Source organism: Pectinophora gossypiella, chromosome Z, assembly GCF_024362695.1.
Source record: "Pectinophora gossypiella chromosome Z, ilPecGoss1.1, whole genome shotgun sequence".
NCBI lineage: Eukaryota > Metazoa > Arthropoda > Insecta > Lepidoptera > Gelechiidae > Pectinophora > Pectinophora gossypiella.
In genome coordinates, this window is record NC_065433.1 from 12431091 (window position 1) to 12451504 (window position 20414).

Sequence of the window (20414 nt, forward strand, 5' to 3'; positions counted from 1 at the left end):
TTTAGGTACATAATGTTCTGCGGACTACTACGGCTGATGTTTCTACGAAAGTAGTATGTAAATTGCAATTAGTCTAATGCGTCAACCAAAGCTGGAAATTATGGGATCAGTGAGCTGAGCTGGATAGGTATATGCTATGTATGGCTACACAATACTTACAATAGGGTACCCATTATCTAACCACCTACGAACTTACAAACATAACTACAGTTATCGCAAGCGATTCGACTGCTACCTGCGAATCTAATCGAATGTTATCTACCCTGCGAGACTACAGCGCAACTTTACGACGGGCGAAGGCTAACCTTGAGCTCATCTTTCTCCTGCGCGAAATACGGCCCGGATTTCTTAAGCATTTACTTACTTAACGAGACGTAGGCATTTACCGCATTGGGGCACCTAACGACCGCGACACATGCTTATGACATCTTGGCTGCGAAGAGAATCGCCCTAAAATCGATATTCAGAAAATAATAGGACGCATGCGCTAGTGAAGAAGTTACCGAATCAGCGCGGCAGAGTGCGCAATTGTCTTCCGCAGAAATATCTTAGGTTTCTTTTCGTACAAAATGTTTCTATTCCATTACTTATTTAACCGTTTTTTGTAAAAAAAAAATATCATCAGCCCATTATCTTTAAAACTGTTATATATGGTTAGGCTAATAAGACAATGAATTTAAGCGACAACAGTGAGCAGCGTGAGATAAAACCCAACCCGACCGCTTTCTCCAAAAAAATATAGACGGCTCTGTACAATGTTGCCTTCGTTTAGCATTCTAATTTATTCAGTGATAACAGACATAGGTCATGTTTTTTGGTATAAATGATGAATTGATGACCCTTCCACCCATTATTGTTCTGTTCAAAATAAAGAAAAGCGTTATTTATAGAATATCTGATCCAAATATCAACAATTTTTTTTTATATACATAATTATATAGAGGTATATTATAACTCTGTCATTACAGTAATAATATTTTTGAATAATTATGTAGGTATCCGAGCAATGAGAAAATAAGTAATTTATACATTAAAAATATCTCTTTTGGGGAACGTGGCCTGAAAGTTCCTGGTTACGATTTGGTCAGGTAATTCTAGTCAGCATTTTATCAGAATCAGGTTCCCGGATCCGGCTACCGGATGATCTTAAAATATCTAGTTGCCAAAGCCAAAACGCCAGCCTGCGGGCTGCGCGCATAAAAAAGAAACAACTGTCAAACGACGACTTGACAGCCAACGTCGCCAACACGGGTCACCGATTGGATTTGGATAAGATTTGGATTGACGAAAAAGGATCGCACATAGGACCGTCTGACATTTCCAATTTTAAAATTTTATGCAAATTTATTTTTTGTAAGTTTTATACCTCAATGCTTGGAATACTTCTTTATATTTTCAAAAAAAAATGTATAAATTGTTACGGCCGTGGGTATACCATTCATAAAATGAATGTTTACAGAGTTGACGTTTCGCGGTGAGCGCTGAAAATTTTCATCTAGGCCTTTGAAATTTCCAATGATCTTTTTTGCAGACGTGGAAGGATGTAAAGACACGTGCACGTAAACTATGATAACGTACAAATATTAATTAGCCGGTGAGTGGAATATAAAGTTTCTGACATATTTCATATTTCTGTCATCATCATTTTAACGTTTAATAATTAGGCACATTAGTATGTGTGTTTAACTAGCCCTTCTGTGTGAATAATTGCCTTTTTTGTCTTGTGTAACAAAGTATTAGGTGGTGCTATTATAGTAATTTTTATCGTATTTTATGACATTTATTCAAAAAAATAATGTACTTTCTATCAACTTGCAGCTGTTATTACGCGGCTAAGTGTTTAAACAAACATAACAAAGATGAAAAAGTCAAATCCAGACACTCAAATCAATTTTCAAAATGTGGGTAAACAAGCCGTTGGCATGGGTCAATGGAACAAGGATACTGCAATACTGATCACTGATCAAAATCAAGTTATATCTCATAGAAAAATAATAAGGGTAAGTTTTTACTTTACTTTTATTGTCCTGCCCAGATTTTCAGACACTTTACTTAAACAATGTGATTTGGATATTAAAAGGACTTTGGGGCCTTACAACCATACTGTTGGTCTTTGATACTTGCCAAATAATTCTTCATTATTAGTATCCAATTCATTAGCAAAATATAAACTGCCTATAGACAATATAGTGACGAAGACTGAGAAGGGTTATGTTAGGTTGGTTTGGACACATAGAGCAGATGAAGGATAATAGAATTGTGAATTGCGAAAAGTATATAAAGCATAAGTTGATGGTAGGGCTGGCAGAGGAAGACCTAGAAAGACTTAAGAAAAGGTTTAATACGATCTACTCTAAACCGGCCTGACTGGATTGATGAATGTGGATGAAGCAAGAGAAGTGTGTCAGGATTGAAACAAATGGTATCCTATAGTCTCTGATACACCAGTGGGATATAGGTGTGAGTTTATGTATGTATATAAACTGCCTATAGACATATTTTTTAAATATCTACTGCTTAAATATATTGAAGTACATTCTTGTTTTATAGTGTGCACATACCTATACCAATGTAATTTGAATAATTCAGCCATTATTGGTTGGTTACAGTACAGTTCTTAATTACTTAGTTAAACTATATAAAAACTGCATGAAAATTGTGACTATGTTTTCTAAATGTAAAAATGTGAGCATTTTGAAGAAGCTGCAGCTAGTACAATGACTGATAGAATCTTATTCTATTTACCTACCTTCACAACAATATTATATTTCTTTTATTTCAAGCGACGTAAAATGATTATACGTACAATAAACATTATAATAAAACAATGTATAGTTATTGTCATGAACATTGATTTTGTGAGCTGTGGACTCACAAGAGTTGAGCAAATAAATAGCACAATAAGAATAATTATTAGTCATTAATGTGTGTTACTAATTAGGTAATAACAAAACTATTGACAAAGAGATAATATTGTCAATTTGAGGAAAAATATTGAAATTATTATAAGATACATTCTTAATCAAGTGTTTTAGTTGCAGTAAAACAGTGGATTCGACATGTCATAAGAACTGTCAGTGTTTTGTGTCAATAGGAGAACAGGAAAAAGCATATCAAAGTATTCTTAAAAAATATTAGTTGGTATCAGAATGAGTTGTTGTGTACATTTGAATGAAGTACGTATAATGAATGTGTTGGAGTTAACTTTCTAATCTTTTTTTTTACTCTTGCCTTTTTGTAACTTATAATATTCACCTAATTAAACTGGCATCCTGCTAAAACGTAACTGATTAGTATTGGAATAATTACCTGTTATGAAAACTAATATGAATTTATGAATGTGATATCAAACCTCTTATCTTTTCTTTTATGTTCTCTGCTTGACACACACACATTAAATACATACATTCTTTGTTTAAATCTTATTTTGCTTAAATAATGTTTTTTTTTACGTCTATGGCATTGGTTCTAATGCTTAAGTTTCTTTTCCAGAGATGGAATCGCCTGTCTCGTCTACAAAGGTCTCTTGTATATGCTGTACTAATTGTAACAGCGATCATTTTAGGATTTTTATACTATTCAAGATTATATGATGTTTCTAATGTAAATAAAGACGTAGCAGCGGAGGTAAATATATTTTGTACTTAATATTTCATTTATATTATAACAATTTGGCAAAATATTATTTACTAATATATATTATTATATATAGAAATATTTATTTATTGTATGTATTTATGTGTAGGAAACATAGAAATTTATTTATTCAAACAATTAAAAACAAAACAAACACATCAATTAACAAACACATACACACAAATATATTTTTGTTATTAGTTTTGTTATTAGTGGATAAGCTCTTCATTTTATATTTTTTATTTTAATGGACTATTCCCAGCATCTGGGGACTAAAAATGCCACATCTAAGAAATTCATCTAAAAAAAGCAATATTGCAATTTGACATGTGCGCATATTAAAAGTAAGTGCAAAATGTCAAATAGCTATCATATTTATTATAAATAAGAAAAATAATAGAAGTAAGAAAAAAAATAAGTAGAAAAAAGTCTATGTTCGGGTTGAATTAGAGTGGATTCACGTTCTACTTTTCTGTCTTGAGAATATGGATTTACTCACGATGTTTTTCTGCCCTGCTAAGCACGTGATAGAATTCTAAAACGAATTCAAAATACGTCGGTTTACTCCCAACCGTTGGTTTACGAACCTGCGACCTAACAGTGAGAGTCGAGTGTTCTTCCTACTAAGCAACCACGGTCTTTAAATATTAGTTAATTCATTCGTTAAAAATATACATACATAAACAAACAGCCTATATATGTCCCACTGCTGGGCACAAGCCTCCCCTCAATCAACCGGAGGGGGTATGGAGCATACTCCACCACGCTGCTCCACTGCGGGTTGGTGGAGGTGTTTTTACGGCTAATAGCCGGGAACCACGGCTTAACGTGCCCTCCGAAGCACGGAATCATCTTACATCTTCGGACAATCAGGTGATTTAAGCCTGAAATGTCCTTACCAAACAAAGGACCGTCTCACAAAGTGATTTCGACAATGTCCCCATCGGGAATCGAACCCGGACCTCCAGATCGTGAGCCTAACGCTCTAACCACTAGACCACGGAGGCGTTAAAAATAATTACAAATACAATCTCAGTTGGTACCTATATGATTAGTTTATCGGTATGGTAGCGTGAATAACCACTCGAAACTTAATGCCTATAGATTACAAGCATTATTACTGTTATCTAACATACCAAAACACGCATTCATTCGGAAGCTTATCTGTCGTGTATCGTATGTATACACTTTGGTCGTGACAATAAAATAAGTAAATGTTGACTTAGCTGTCGCATGCGACAGAAAGAGTCCTGATAAAAATGTCAAGATCGCACTATTTCCAATGTGCACAGACCTCTCTCTCGATCGACAAAATTGGACCAACATTTGTTTTTAAATTTTATAGTCATTAATTAATTAAATTGCTTATTGTTTTTTTTTTGTGACAGCCTCCGTGGTCTAGTGGTTAGAGCGTTAGGCTCACGATCTGGAGGTCCGGGTTCGATTCCCGATGGGGACATTGTCGAAATCACTTTGTGAGACTGTCCTTTGTTTGGTAAGGACTTTTCAGGCTTGAATCACCTGATTGTCCGAAAAAGTAAGATGATTCCGTGCTTCGGAGGGCACGTTAAGCCGTTGGTCTCGGCTATTAGCCGTAAAAACACCTCCACCAACCCGCATTGGAGCAGCGTGGTGGAGTATGCTCCTTACCCCCTCCGGTTGATTGAGGGGAGGCCTGTGCCCAGCAGTGGGACGTATATAGGCTGTTTATGTATGTATGTATGTGTGTGTATTGTTTTTTTTTAAATTTGATTGTTCTATAAACCGCAACTTTTTAGGAAATTTCTAAGAATTTCACCCTAGTCATTGAGGGGGTAGCGGAGGCAGCGCACACGCAGAAGACTGTATCAGAGAGTGAAACATTTGAAAGACCAATCTTTACAGGTAACAAGATAAAAATGTAGGCTAAATAATAATAAGTTAGTATGTCGTACTAGGAACGCAATTAACGCAAGGCATGCTTCAACTCTACTTAAAAAAAAAAAAATAGGATCTATTCAATGCTGTTATAGAAAACTTATGGGTCACATTCGGCCTGATCCGGCCTCAACAAGATGGACTATTTACAGCTATGGACCAGTAACTAGTCACTGATGTTAGTGATGATGCTTCACAGTCGATTTCCCTTTGGGATGGTCTGATACCATGGACACACTTGCTACGATCCTGATTATTCCTGATACACCACTTCCGCTTCTTCCACTCATTTTCTACTATCCTCGCCGTGACTTATGGCTATTCCCGTCCCAGTTACGTTACTTTACATTATATTTACAATACGACCGTGATTTCACGTACCTTTATAAGTATTTTTTTTTCGTTTGGAACAGGGCCGTCAAACGCAAGACAGTACGCGGTGGTACAAAGTTTCAAACACGCGTGGAAGGGATACAAAGAACACGCGTGGGGTCATGACAATGTGAAGCCAGTCTCCGGAATGGCTTACGATTGGTTCTCTTTAGGACTGACTATAGTGGATGGGCTGGATACAGCTTTCATTATGGGGCTGAACAAAGGTAAGTTATTACGTTTATCTTTCTTAACACTTTCAGGGAGCCTTTCATTTAGAATCGGGACATCGCCAGTGTAAGGGTTTTATAGCCAGTTTTTTGTTTCAGAATATGAAGAGGGAAAAGAATGGATTAGAAATGAATTAGTGTTTACCAAAAATAAGGACGTGAATTTCTTCGAAGTCACCATTAGAGTATTGGGGGCCTTATTAACTAACTACCATTTTTCCCAGGATGACATGTTTCTTAAAAAAGCGGTAAGTTGGTATTTGTGTCGCAACAAATGTTTATATTTTTATACAATAAATAAGTAGGTAGTTGTTTGAAACATTGATCTGTACTGCTAGCGAACTTTCTTTATGATGCAAAGCGATTGAAATTTAGGACGTTTTAATTGAATTTAGAGCGTAAAAATGTACATGTTTGTAAAAATTTATGTGAGTAATAATATTGTGTTGTGTACACAATAGAGTTTAAAACAAGTTTGCGTTGCATTGGTGGTAATTCTTTTTATTACGAATGGATGTGAACAAGAAAAGATAGAACTCAGCAGCATGCGTGTCCCCGTTCTAAAAATATAACAATCTTCTCTGATTCATATTATAAGATTTTATCTTTTTCTATAATAATACTAGGTAGCCGTAACATCCGCATATCGCGCGAGAATCTAAAAATGAACCAACTCTATTGGTTACCATAAATAAGTCAATAGAATTGGTATCTGGTTACGGGCGATTTGCACGGACATTCGTATTCTATTACACAGATTAAAAAGCATTCACAGCGTTCTCATTATATTGTTTATTTTTTTTTTAATTTTGACCCTAAGTTTTTAATTAGTCGGGTAATAGGGTTGAGCCACACCTGGCAGCACGGAATCGCACAAAATAAAGAGCGGGAATGCGATCGGACTCCGACCGCCTCATCGTTTCTGCGGCGTGCGGTCACATTATCTCCCTCTAGCAAGTGTCGTTTCTGAGTGACAGAAAAGGATAGATTCACAAGAAAGTGCCATGCAGTGCGGCCAGACGTAGTTCAACCCACACATGCTAGTAACAAAACGATCAAAGTATTTCTCTATATTCATGTTAACAGCTAGATTTGGGTGATCGGCTGATGTCAGCGTTTCAATCACCATCGGGGATTCCGCATTCCGACGTGAATCTGGGCGCGCGTACTGCGCACGCGCCAGAATGGTCACATTACAGCACTACTGCAGAGGTCTCCACCGTCCAACTGGAATTCCGGGAACTGTCCCGAGCGTCGAAAAATCCTAGATTTGAGGTATTTACCGAATTCATAGTTCATCTAAAACAGCAGTATTATTTTTTGACATTTGTTTGTCAATCAGTCTTTTTTGCCTTTTAAAACCTCCAATCATAATAAAGTTGAAACATATTTTGAAGGTACCTAAGAAGTTTTAGATTTTGAGCCTATTTACTTAGTAAAGTAGTTTTGATTGTTAATCCTAATATGTATTTAAAAAAAAATAATGTTTGCACAGCAAGCGGCTGCAGCGGTATCACAGAAGATCCACGCTTTGCCAAAGAAACATGGTTTGGTGCCAATATTCCTGAACCCGAACACAGGGCAGTTCCTGCGGCATGCCACCATAACCTTGGGTGCCCGTGGCGACAGCTACTACGAATACTTACTCAAACAATGGCTGCAGACCGGGAAGACCATAAACTAGTAAGTTCCTCTCTCGCGGTTATGAGGTCAATGACCGACCTCCTCAACTAGTCATCATCAATTTAAAAGCCACGCTCTTGTCGGTGTAGCATTTTCCAATCCAGTATATCAAAGGCCTATTCCTTGAGTTCCCTATAAGGTATGACGTTAACCTTTTCTTTAATAATAATTTGTTCCATGTAAGCTCTTCTTGGTCTTCCCCTTCCTCTCTTTCCTTCTAGCTTTCCTTCTATGATGTTTTTAATAAATTTGTCGTGTTGTTGTGTCGTCAACTAGTATGTAAGAATAATTCTTGCGCGGCCGATTTACCCTATATACTGAATATCTACTGCAAGATTTCCTCTACCTTTACGATTTCGACCGTACAAACACCCTTGTTGCTCTATTTAATTTACTTGTATTTTCTTTGCTATAAGTACTTTAAAAATACAGCTATATTTCCATTACACGCCACAAATGAAGTCTTATCAATTAAATTATTCATTGTGTACTCATCATGTTTCAATATAGTAGCGAAGGTTACAAAAGCCGTGGAAAAAGTTAGCTACGTCTAGATTGATACTTTCCTAAGTACCTATCATCGCCTTACTAATATAAACAACTGAGGAACATAGTATGTTTATGTATTCGACAGCCAAGTAAAGTTCAATCGAATGATTTGATGATTGGATGCAAATTAGCTTGACTGTCAAACACTGAATACTTGTTCACCACTTGTTTATTTCTTATTGTTAAGGCTGTTAATGAATGTTCCGTAAAGAATTCTGAAATTGTATTTTTTTTTGTCGTTTTAAAGCTGTGCGTTGACAAATAAAATAGGTCGTGTTTTTTCATGGTGTTTCTATAGGTATGGTATGGACATACGCGCTCGGTCTGCGGTTGTTGAAGTTAAGCAACTTTCGCAAAGGCTGGTCATAGGATGGGTGACCACAAAAAAAAAATCATCTCCAGCTCCGTGCTTCGGAAGGCACGTTAAGCCGTTGGTCCCGGCTGCATTAGCAGTCGTTAATAACCACCAATCCGCACTGGGCCCGCGTGGTGGTTTAAGGCCCGATCTCCCTATCCATCCATAGGGAAGGCCCGTGCCCCAGAAGTGGGGACGTTAATGGGCTGGTGATGGTGGTGGTGGTATGGACATATGTATGTATTTTTGTTATAATTTTTAAGGACGATTTTGAACAACCAAAATCTTAAATTATGTTTGATGAATGAAAAATATTCATCATGCTCAGTTGCTTATCTTACCGGGCATAACATAGGGATTGTGTCCTTTCTAAAATTATGGATCACTATATCTGGGACCATTAAACATAACCATTGTTTGATGAACCATTAAACATAACCATTGTATCACAGTAGTTGGAAATTGTCTTAAATTTCTCTTGGCTCTGCCCGCCCCATAATGAAGGATTACGAGTGAATCACCTATAGGTACCTATTTTAACATCGGTTTCAGTTTTAATGGGAAATCTATGATTGCATACAAAATCAATTATAATTTAAGGCTGTAATACTATTTCTCATTTCATTTTTATTAACCAGGCATTCTCTACTTGTATGCTCTGCGAACTATAGTGTAGTATATTTATTTAGGTGTGAAAAGTATTCAACTTCTCTTCTAAAACCATAAAAGTCCTTCAAATTAAAAGTAATTTTGTTTCACATTTTGATTGTCTGTGCTAGAAATCTTCTATCGTGTGGGTTAAAAGGTGGGTTACCAACATTAGCAACCCTGGTGTCCCCTATAGGCCCCTGACATGACTCATGTAACGACTACGTACTTATTATTTTTACTTAATTATCAGGAATTAGTAGACGGGACCTAACGATACTATAATGTTTATAATGCTGGACAAGTCTTATCTTACGACAATTTTATGGGGTTTGTGTATGTATGTATTTAGATATCTAATGCCACACAGCGCACTACAACAAGGAATTATTATGCAAATATCACTCGTTTATACCTACTATTTTGTTGAAACAAAATGTATGGCTTCAAAGACAATAAGACTTATCATATACGGTTCATTTAAGGTGCGTGTAATTTATTTTATTATTCTATGTTTACCGTATTTTAGTAGTAAATTTTTGACATTTTGTTTATATGTTCTTTTTTTAAATCATGATATTGTATTATTATATTCATCCTAGGACTTCGTATCAAAAGTGGCTGCCAGTTGTCTTGTCATAGTGCCTTTTTCAACTCCGCTACGTATAATGGGTATAAGTTTATGTGTGGCTTTAAGATGATACATATACCTACTTAGCCGAATGCGAATTTGTTAATTGCCATCTGACAATTACCTCCCATTTGCGGTTCACAGGTCAATTGACTCCGGCCGTGTATTCTATTGCCCGTGACATATCAAGGTTTCTTGTTACAGTTTGCGGGACGACTATCTGAGCGCAATGGAGGGAGTCAGAGACTTATTAGCTAAGAGATCGATGCCCAATAAGCTACTTTTTATTGGAGAATTATCGGGTGGCTCGGAAGTGAGTAGAATGAACAATTAACAATGTCAGCGGACGTAGGTACTGTGTTCATGGTTACAAAATGCTACAGCTCAGGTAAAACGAGGTCGTTATTTTCCGGCGAACTCCCGCCATTGCCTATTAACAGTTTTGTAAGAGTTGAATCATATTGTAAAGTGAGGTTAATGGCATTTTATTTATACAAGCCTTTTACCCTATGTTAACTACAAAGAACTGAAAAACTTTTTTAACAGAAATGTAATATCAATACTGTACAAAATTACAGTAGGCTGAAGCAAAGTAAACATTTCAATTCAGACTTTATTGATTGGTTTGTTACTTTATGCGTGTACTTTGTGTAGTTGACGTACAAGACGAGTTAGAATACAAAATTGAATAATTCCAGTTTCCAGACTTAGTATGTATCTAAAGTAATTAAGTTAGCCTCCTTCAATTGACCTAAAAGCTATGGACCATACCTACACCACGCTGAGCCATTGTAAGTTGACTGCAGTGGCTTGTAGCCAACTTATTAATGCTAAGCTGCGCCGATGGCCTCTGAATTCACCAGCTAAAACCTTTGGTTCTATGTGATCCTGAAGACTTTACGACTAAAGTAAACTCAACGTTTCCAAAGCAAAAGTCCAGACTTTGAGATCACTCCGTATCAAAATTGACACGATAAGTCTAATCTTCATATTAAAATGTTTTACAATATTTTCAGGCTTTCGATCCCAAGATGGACCACTTGACGTGCTTCCTACCTGGTACTCTTGCGCTGGGCCACGCTAATGGTCTCCCGGATTGGCATATGACCATGGCCGAAGAACTTCTCTACACCTGCTACCTCACATACGCCGCGCATCCGACTTTCCTAGCGCCTGAAATCACGCATTTCAATATGGTTAGTGTAAAACATTTTGGGGGATTTTATCATTGCTCCATGTTATTTATTATTAACCCTAAAAAACTTAAATAGGACTAAATAATAATTAACAGGAATAGGACTTAATCTATTGGGTAGGTAGAGATTTTGTAGTCTCTTTTCTTGTACTAATCATTTTATCCCCTGTCGGGATGTAGGGCTCGAATAACAGTTTTCCACCCCTCGCGGTCTTTTGCAGTCTCTGTAGCTTGATGTGTTGTAGTAGAGGTATCATTTGTAAGTATTCGTACCTTTAAGAGTTTTATGAACTTAAGTACGGAAACATTTAATAGCTTGTCGGTGATGGAATCGAATACAAGGACGGACTAAAAAGACTTTCTATGTTGTTTGTGAGGTGTTTCAATGCGAGGTTCGCTCGCCACCCCCCGGCGGCGACGAGTTTGCCACGGCCGGTCAGAAAAGGCGAACGTCCAAAAAATATGACATGGACAACTCCGCAAGGGCCGCTGCGTGAAGTTACTGTTAGTAGCCGTATGTCAACTGGATAGCGGAATCCTAGCCTGTGGCGTTATAGGGGCATAGTGAATAGAACACAGTGGGGCCACATCAGATAGGTCTTTTCGAACGTTCAACTGGCATAGGTTAGAAGTCAGTTAAGTCAATGGCAATGGTGTAGACAATAGGGGAAAAATTCAAACGTGTGATCTAACCATAATTAATTGTGTTCACTCACCTTACGACAAACATCACATCTACAAGTTACTGAAGATGACATAACTTTTTTAAAGTTGAACCGTGGTAGCCCCGTTGGAATAACGCTTGACTCTCTGAGGTCACAGGTTTGAATCCACGAGCACGCACGGCACGAACCTAAACCATTGATTTTCGAATTTGTTTTCGAATTCATGTTTGGATCACAAATTATTATCACGCGATAAGCGTTGAAGGAAAATATTATGAGGAAACCCACATTCCCGTTTCGAGGGTATGTTGCTAACCTAACCTGTTTTGGGTTAGTTTCCCTTTGCGGATGGAAGGTCACAGCCGTTACAGGCAGTCGCTTTTGTAAAAATCCGAACCAGTCGAATCTTCAGGTTATGTAAGCTAACCCTGTGAAAATGGGATGACCTGTGGAGATGAACAGAACTTTTTTAAATGCCATTTTGAATTTCAATAATCATCTACTGGACAGTTAACTATTGTAACTATTTCAACTAATATAAATTCACATGAGTTATTCGTTATGAAGTGTATTCAAGAGGCTCTGCCTACCTCGTCGGTGATTCTATGTATAATACATTGCTAAAACCAATAATTTGTTAACGTCATTTTTTTCCATATTCAGGCTAGCCTCACTTCAGATATGTATACGAAGACTGCAGACGCGCACTCCCTTCTACGGCCAGAGTTTGTGGAGAGCTTGTGGTATATGTACCAGATAACTGGGAACACCACCTATCAGGATTGGGGGTGGCAGATATATCAGGTAAATGACACGATGTTGCACATCCTAACCTTTTTTTTCTTATGACTGAAAGGCGATTGCATGCAACTATCCACAGCAGTTTTGGCCAAATTTTAATGTGAACGAAGTAGGGGAGAAGATGACGATAAAGGTAATAGATTTTGTGACAGAGCGGTTAAAAAAATCGAAGCAATTCAATTAAAAAAAAGCAATATTGCAATTTGACATTTGCGCATATAAAAGTAAGTGCGCAATTCAGACAAATGGCAAATAACAATATTGCTTTTTTTAGATGAATTGCTAAGATGTGGCCTTTTCCACCCCCCTGATCTCTTGATACTTGATTAGACAGACTGGCACCAGTTGGCACTTATTTCCGTATGTAAGCTTATCGGTTGGCGACAACTAGTTACGAGTATTCCATGGCGAAAGAGGACAATGATATACTACTGTCTCTGTCATCCATCCTCTTACCCTTAGCGGCACTATACCCTACGGTTTGGGTAAAGGCCTGAACTACAAAAAAGAGCGCCGGTGGCGAACATTGGTACTGAATGTAAAATGCATGAAGGGCTGCGAAGGGTGACCACAAATTGTGTCAGTGCTTGTTTTAAGGCCGTACGAGATGTTGTGAGTTTAAGACACGAATTTCTTTCGGTTTCAGTCTTTCGAGAAATATGCGAGGGTGCAACACGGTTACAGTTCTCTTACGAACGTGAAGAACGAGAATCCTGTACACCGCGACCTGATGGAGACGTTCTTCTTGTCAGAGACGCTCAAGTACATGTACTTACTATTTAGCGACGATAGATACGTCCTAGACTTAACCAAGTTCGTACTCAATTCTGAGGCGCACCCCCTACCTATACACGCGCATTAGGAAATTTAGTTTATATTATAGGAATCATGTAATTGAAATGATAGGCGAGTACCCTAGACTGCGCCTGACCTGAAAGAGTACATTAGCTGTTATGAAAGTTTTTGGAGTGATTGCATCCAACTGAAAGTCGCTATCGCGACATTTGGTTTGTAACAAATTTAACCATTACCATGCAGCCTACGAATAGATGATAAATACTAGCAAATATTTATCACACCATATATTTTCGCTCATTTTTATCTATCAAAATGAAGCGAATACCCATGCACCAGATCTGATTATTCTTTCAAGAACTAAGTTTTTGATCTCTAGAGAAAATATACAACTTTCTTCGAATAATATTTATTACAAATTATACTTATTTATTGTATAGGAAGATTGGCGGATAAATAATTTTGATATTATTAGTCTTAAGTATAGTTTATTATCTTCTAATGGGATAGATTACATGAATATTCGCTACAATTTGATGAATAATTAAAAAGCGAATTACGCATCGTTAAATGTGGTGTATTCTTTGGACATACATCTTATATCGCGATCTTCTCATGTTATTTGCGTTGCCAGTCTTCTCGGGCGAAGGCTGTCAATGTCCCAAAAAGCACGAAGCTAAACATCTCACGATATATTTGTCTCCTACTGAATACACACCTTAAATTCATAATAGGGTAGATGAAAAATATCACGTTTTTCACTATAATGATAGAGGAGGCGTATGGAGTTCATGATGTCTTACTAGATAAACATCGCAAGCTTGTTGGTTAAAACCCGCTGTATTTACAGCGTCCCACGCGATAGTGTAAACCTTGCAGCGCGGGTGCATATTTTCAGTAATGTAATGCAATCACATCACAATTTTAATATAAAAATGTTTTATCGCTCTTTTTTTAAATCATGTATTGTATATTTTATATCCTGCTTGTTCATAGCACAAAACTTGTACCTAAATTTGCATTTTACAAATATTTAGTGGGGGGGTTAAAATGGCCACATCGAAGCAATTCATCTAAGAAAGCAATATTGCTATTTGACATTTGCTTGCATTGCGCACTTGTTTTTATGCGCAAATGTCAATTTGCAATATTGCTTTCTTAGACGATTTTTTTCGATGTGGCCATTTTAACCCCCATGTTCATCTTTTCACTCTGAATTAAGTCTAATAATTATACACGGTATTGCAAGTCTTATTAACAGATACATTATTAACAAGTGTATATTATACGTGCTGTAGAATAATAGTACATTGTTCACTGAGGAAAGAAGGCGACCGATTGCCGACGAGATTAGCGGGAGATACATAGAGCTTATACTACATTTACAAGGAAAATAACTAATATTCTTGTATGCCTAATTGAAAATAGAGAGAACGCGCATGCGTTGTAATTTTTTTAAATTTCATGTTCTGATCTTTTTTAGTTTTAATTACGCTCAGATATGCCACGACACCCCTACCACTAGTATTATTAGCATAGTAAAAAAATACTGAAGTAAAAAAAAATAATAATGTAATGGAATTTCTTACGCTTTTTCTACCCGCTAATTTGTATGACAGTGCCTAATGCCGTAAGTTCTGCCCGTTTTCAAAAAAGGAAAACTTATTTTCCGAGTACATGTAGTATTTAAACTATAGCACATACACTTAAAGGCAGCGCGGGGAAGTTTCAACGCGGATCCACGTTACAACCACGTTCTGTCATAAGTTTTGTACAATATTCTTCCACAGCGTATTGTTTCTGGAATATTTTTGTCTTTGAAATCATAATACAAACATTTATTCTTACGTACTAATTTGATGTATTTCTCATGTGCGGAACTTCGCTGTCACCGCGCTGGCCTGCGCTGCTATTACTTTTGGTGCAATAAAAAAGATATTCGTACTCTGTCACCGAACGATTCGTTGTCTCTTTGTTGTTAATCTTGTTATTGTCATCTTATGTAATTGGCAAAGCACGGCTATTTTTTATCCTGTTTATTATACTTATATATTTTTTACTACAGTATGCTTTACAGATTATCCTCTCGAATAAGTATGTACTCGTCCTATTATGGGTTCTGTGATTGACTTTTTATGGTTCTATTAAATTAATTGGGAGGTACTTTGAATCTTACCTAATGTATTATTTATAGAGTAATGTTTTTAAGGTTACGTTTAAAAGCAATGAACTTTGTTTTATTTTTATATAATCATAGTTTCTTGAGGATGCTTCTTACCTTTTTCCAATGTGGTACAGCTTATTTATAGTCATCAACAATCGTTAACATTGAAAAATCTGTCTGCTACAGAGTAAATAAATAAAAAATATATACCGTGCGTCCCGGCTGGATTGGGAGGTTTAATAGACAGGTGTCGGTAGTGGTGGCTCTCAGTTAAAAGTACTACTCAGCTCTGGTATCAGCTCCGATCTCGGCTCAATGTCACGCTACCAAGCTACCATTACAGTAGCGAGGCGGCTTCCAATATCGAACATCAAGTCAAAAACAATTTCCGACTGTAGAAAAGTACCAACAATAACCGGTGTAACAACAGCCAAGTATTTAAACATTTTGCACGTGCGGGGTCCCCTGAACAACCTGAGGTACCGAAGAACCGATACCCTGTGGTCTTCCGTGCGCCACAGAAGTATTACGAAAATATTTTCATTTAAGGGTCAAGTCAATCCGTTTACACTCCTCAGTACATTCCTATGCCTTAACAAAATGGAAAGAATATTGTCTTATGTATACGTTGTAGAAAATAGACCTAAAGAACAACAGGAGATCGCCATTTCCAAAATAGAACAGAAGGACACTAAACCCGAAGACTTATTCTTTACAAAAACAAGGAAGACTCTCAATCTGTAATTAACAACATCGTCAATGATTATAATAGAAAATAAAGTTTCGTGAGCGGTGTTGGTACTGGGCATTTCGGCAGTGGATCCGCTTCCGGTCAATTTGGCTCTGGGTCAGATCAGTACGCACAGCTTGACTCTGGGAACTACGCGCAGGGTGGCTCTGGACAGTATGTACACAATGATGCTGGAAACTACGCACAAGCCTCGTATGTAGGCCAGTACTTTCAATCAGACGATGAAGCTTCTGGTTCGGGATCATCCTCCTTCGGACCCGGCAGTCAGACACATGGTTTGGGATCTTAGTCATTAGGAAAATCTACCGCGCAAACCGTGAGCCTGGCCTCAACCGATGCTAGCCCGTCGACGGGCGCGTTCGACAGCTCTGCCTCCGCCGGGTACACCGGTGGTGCCGTCAGCAGCACAGCTTCCGGCCTCAACTACGACAGCCTCATCACAATATCCATCACTCAAAATGTTCCCCACGAAACGAATGGATCTCTACATTAAATAATAATGATCATACAAAATTTTATATTTCCGCATTTCGTGATGTTATGCTATACTTACAAGTACCAGTAGTATCCTTTTGAATTTATGAAATATTACGTAGGTATTTTACCTATTAAGTAGGTAAAACTTCTATATAATATTATTTAGGTATACTTGCTAAGTATAAACTATACGTTTCTGTCTACATAGCTTACCTTTGAAATTGACTACACACATAAATAAATCGTAAATACAAACTGAAGCGATATAAACTAAAATTGAATTCGATTTGTTGTGTTTTAAAAATGCGTAGACTTAGATTTTTTGTTGGATTTTTTATTTTATTGGAAGTACCGGAAGTAATTTCCAATGATAATATAGTAAATTTCTTTTGTAATAACTGCAAGCCTACGTCTGGAAACTGCTGCGTCGGAACGCTTCTGGTGCCAATGGTGGCATTAACCACTTCCCACTGTGCTCGAGACTGTGTTTACGTGTACTCGAAGTATACTTCTAAAGTGTTAATAAAGAATACGTACGTATATCCATATGTAAAGAAACATTTAAAAGGCGACCTTGGGGATATGACTCTACGTAATGATATCGCACTCATACAACTCAAACGCAATGTAAAAACCATGACAAAATATCCTAAATTAAGTGCCCTTGCATTAGACTCTGTATTGGGATTAAAAGCTTCAGTGCCCACTGTAAACAGTCACAAAGTTAAATTAAAAAATGTAATCTTAACACAATGCAATAAAGATATAATGCAAAAATCTAAAAGATATTATATATGCGCCAGTAATTATTATCACAGAAGATTTAATGAAAAATCGTGTAAGAAACAACAAGAGGGATCACCTTTGCTAGTGGACGGAAAAATATTGGGAGTAAGTAGTGGCCACAGCTATATAACTTGCAAACATAACCAGCAGCTGTTCATAACTATAGAGCCTGCGCTGGCTTGGATTAGTACAACTGTAAAGAATATAATGTACCCCCATTTCCGACGAGGCAACATGGTAGTTAATGAAACACACGCGACGACAAATATATTAAGAGATACGACCAACAGAACCAATTACCCTCTTTTTATAGTACATGAGATACATTCTACGGGACGCAGCAGATATACTTTCAAATGGACAAAACCATTTATGGCGAGAATGAATCCAAGTTTAACTAATGGAACTCCTCGAAATATAAGTACGAATACTACCTCCGTCACTACCACTACAACTCGTCCAGCCGTCAGTCCCAACACCACAGCTCTCATTACAACCACAACTGCCATACCAACTACTCTTGTAACTACCCACGCGACGTCAGCAACCCCTGCTTCTACCACCAGTGTCACTCCATTCACCACAACCACTCCGGCCACCACGACCACACTAACCACCACAACCACTCCGACAACGACAACTACGACAACGACAACCACAACAACTACACCCACGACAACAACTACCACAACCACGACGACCACACCAACCACCACAACAACCACCACCACTACCCTGACAACTACTACTACCCCGACAACCACCACTGATAACACACTAAAAACGGTAGATCCTCTGAGAATAGATTTACATCTTCGAGGTCCGTCTGTAGACCCACGAGATCAAACTGTAGACCCACAAGATCCAACTTTAGACCCAAGTGTAAAAGCTCGTGATCCAGACGCTTATGAGCTGGCAACAAATGCCATGGATTGGTTTATAAAGAACGTACGGAACCGCGTGAAAAACGAAGCTCCGAAAATCTTGATTCTAACCACTAACGCCGTGGAGAAAACTCAGAAATCAAACTTTGTGGATCTAACATAACTTATTTGTGAATATAACAAAATAAATAATATTTATTATTATATAATTATTTCTACCTTAACGATTATATTTTTAATTGCAATTACTTCCTTGACCTGCAGGGGTTCCACGCCGAGGGGCGCGAATTACCTATAACGATTGCTTCGACCAATAACAGTGGGTTGTTTGCCCTCGTAGATCAGCGACGCTATAGTGACATTTATACATTGATGTTGTAGATAGTATATCCTACGTCTATTGATCAAATACTAATATAATTCGCTGGAAGTTGTGCCTACCCCTTCGGAGATATAGGCGTGATGCTATGTTGTTGTAAATTGAGGATTTGATAAAAATATATGGGTAATGCGAGCGTTTACAATATTAACCCTTAATAAAAAAATGTGCTGGAGTACAAACATGTCCTATACGCATCTTGCACAAAGCAGTGGCCATTTTGTTGAACGACATTCTGCCAAACCACGGCTTGCAGGACTTGCACTGACTTGCAGGAATCCTGCAGATACTGTCCAGCCATCGCTAGAGCTATCCTAAGCTTTTTATAACTAACACTAATGATTTCTAAAAAAGTTAGTCTTTACATCATCTCCTGCAAGCTTGCCTAGCCGGCCTTTTAATTTGCGTGGAATTCTGCATGACCAGGAATCCAAACGGTAACGACTATAAACCGTGGTATCACAATGGTTAGGTAGTGATCCTCAATAGATACTTTGTAAATATTTAGATTTTATTTTATCATAAATGACTAAATTATGCACTTGATCCTGCATTAATTATTTAAATAATTCAAAGAACATTTTGTTATTTTCTTATTTTATTTATGTGTGTTATTTTATTACAGAATCTTATATTAATATGTTAATACAATTAATATACTTAATAAGATTGTGAGTAATTAATATTTAACATAATAATTGTTGTGAACTGGAATTAATAATAATGAATTAAATCATGGCAAATTGCCATTGGCAAGGACTATCTTGTGTATACATATATATTCTATTAATCACTTGTTTGCGAAAGTACACTTGACAAAATGTGTTGTTTTATGAAGGTATAAATTATAATTTTAGCACCTTTCTGCGCAAATATATTGCCTTTAATGGTGTAAAACAGATCCTCTCAAAATTTAGTACTGATTGATAGTTAGTTACCAATGATTAGCTAATGTTATCAACATTTTTTATAAGTTACGAATGTACCTACGTATTTCCGATGTTAACTTACAGATAAAATCGCCACTGCTAAAATTGTGTCCTTAAATATCAAAAATAGTTGTATTTATAGGAATACCAAGGCAGAAAGTTTAATTGAAATTCTAAACATATATCTGTTACTTGTAATTGCATTTATTCACATCAAAACAACAGTATTAATATGTAACAAAGCTAAACAGTTATGTAATGATGATCTTTTAAATTGTCTATCATCAAAGTGACATGAGACCACTGCTGGTAGGTATCTGTTTATATGAATAGTGATATTAAAAGCTACCTACCATACAAAAATATACTATGATCATAATTCAAAATCTAACATATATGTAAGAAAATATTTCAAATATGTGTCTGCTTTTAGCATTTTCTGTAACTCGAATATTCTAATTTCAGTAAATTGTATTTTTATTTTCAATTTTTGTGATAATTATTTTTTTATTACTCATTTGATGACATGAATACAAACTTATTAAACTAAACCACACACTTTTATTT

At 36.9% G+C, this 20414-nt stretch overlaps 1 protein-coding gene across 3 annotated transcripts; it reads left to right on the forward strand.

Annotated features, from left to right (window-relative positions):
• Nucleotides 1–1205: 1205 nt before the first annotated feature.
• On the forward strand, nt 1206–20398 carry LOC126380727 (endoplasmic reticulum mannosyl-oligosaccharide 1,2-alpha-mannosidase). Of its 3 annotated transcripts, XM_050030324.1 has the most exons (14): nt 1206–1353; nt 1532–1594; nt 1819–2000; nt 3036–3176; nt 3493–3627; nt 5415–5520; nt 5967–6152; nt 6255–6403; nt 7242–7430; nt 7651–7838; nt 10226–10334; nt 11038–11217; nt 12545–12685; nt 13329–20398. In XM_050030324.1, exons 4-14 carry the CDS (start codon nt 3150–3152, stop codon nt 13542–13544), a joined length of 1626 nt encoding a protein of 541 aa, XP_049886281.1. In that variant the 5' UTR covers nt 1206–1353; nt 1532–1594; nt 1819–2000; nt 3036–3149; the 3' UTR covers nt 13545–20398. The 3 variants fall into 3 exon arrangements, with proteins under 3 accessions (XP_049886281.1, XP_049886279.1, XP_049886280.1); XM_050030322.1 differs by lacking the exon at nt 3036–3176; XM_050030323.1 differs by lacking the exon at nt 3036–3176 and having other exon boundaries at nt 1209–1353; nt 1460–1594.
• The last annotated feature ends 16 nt before the right edge of the window (nt 20399–20414 follow it).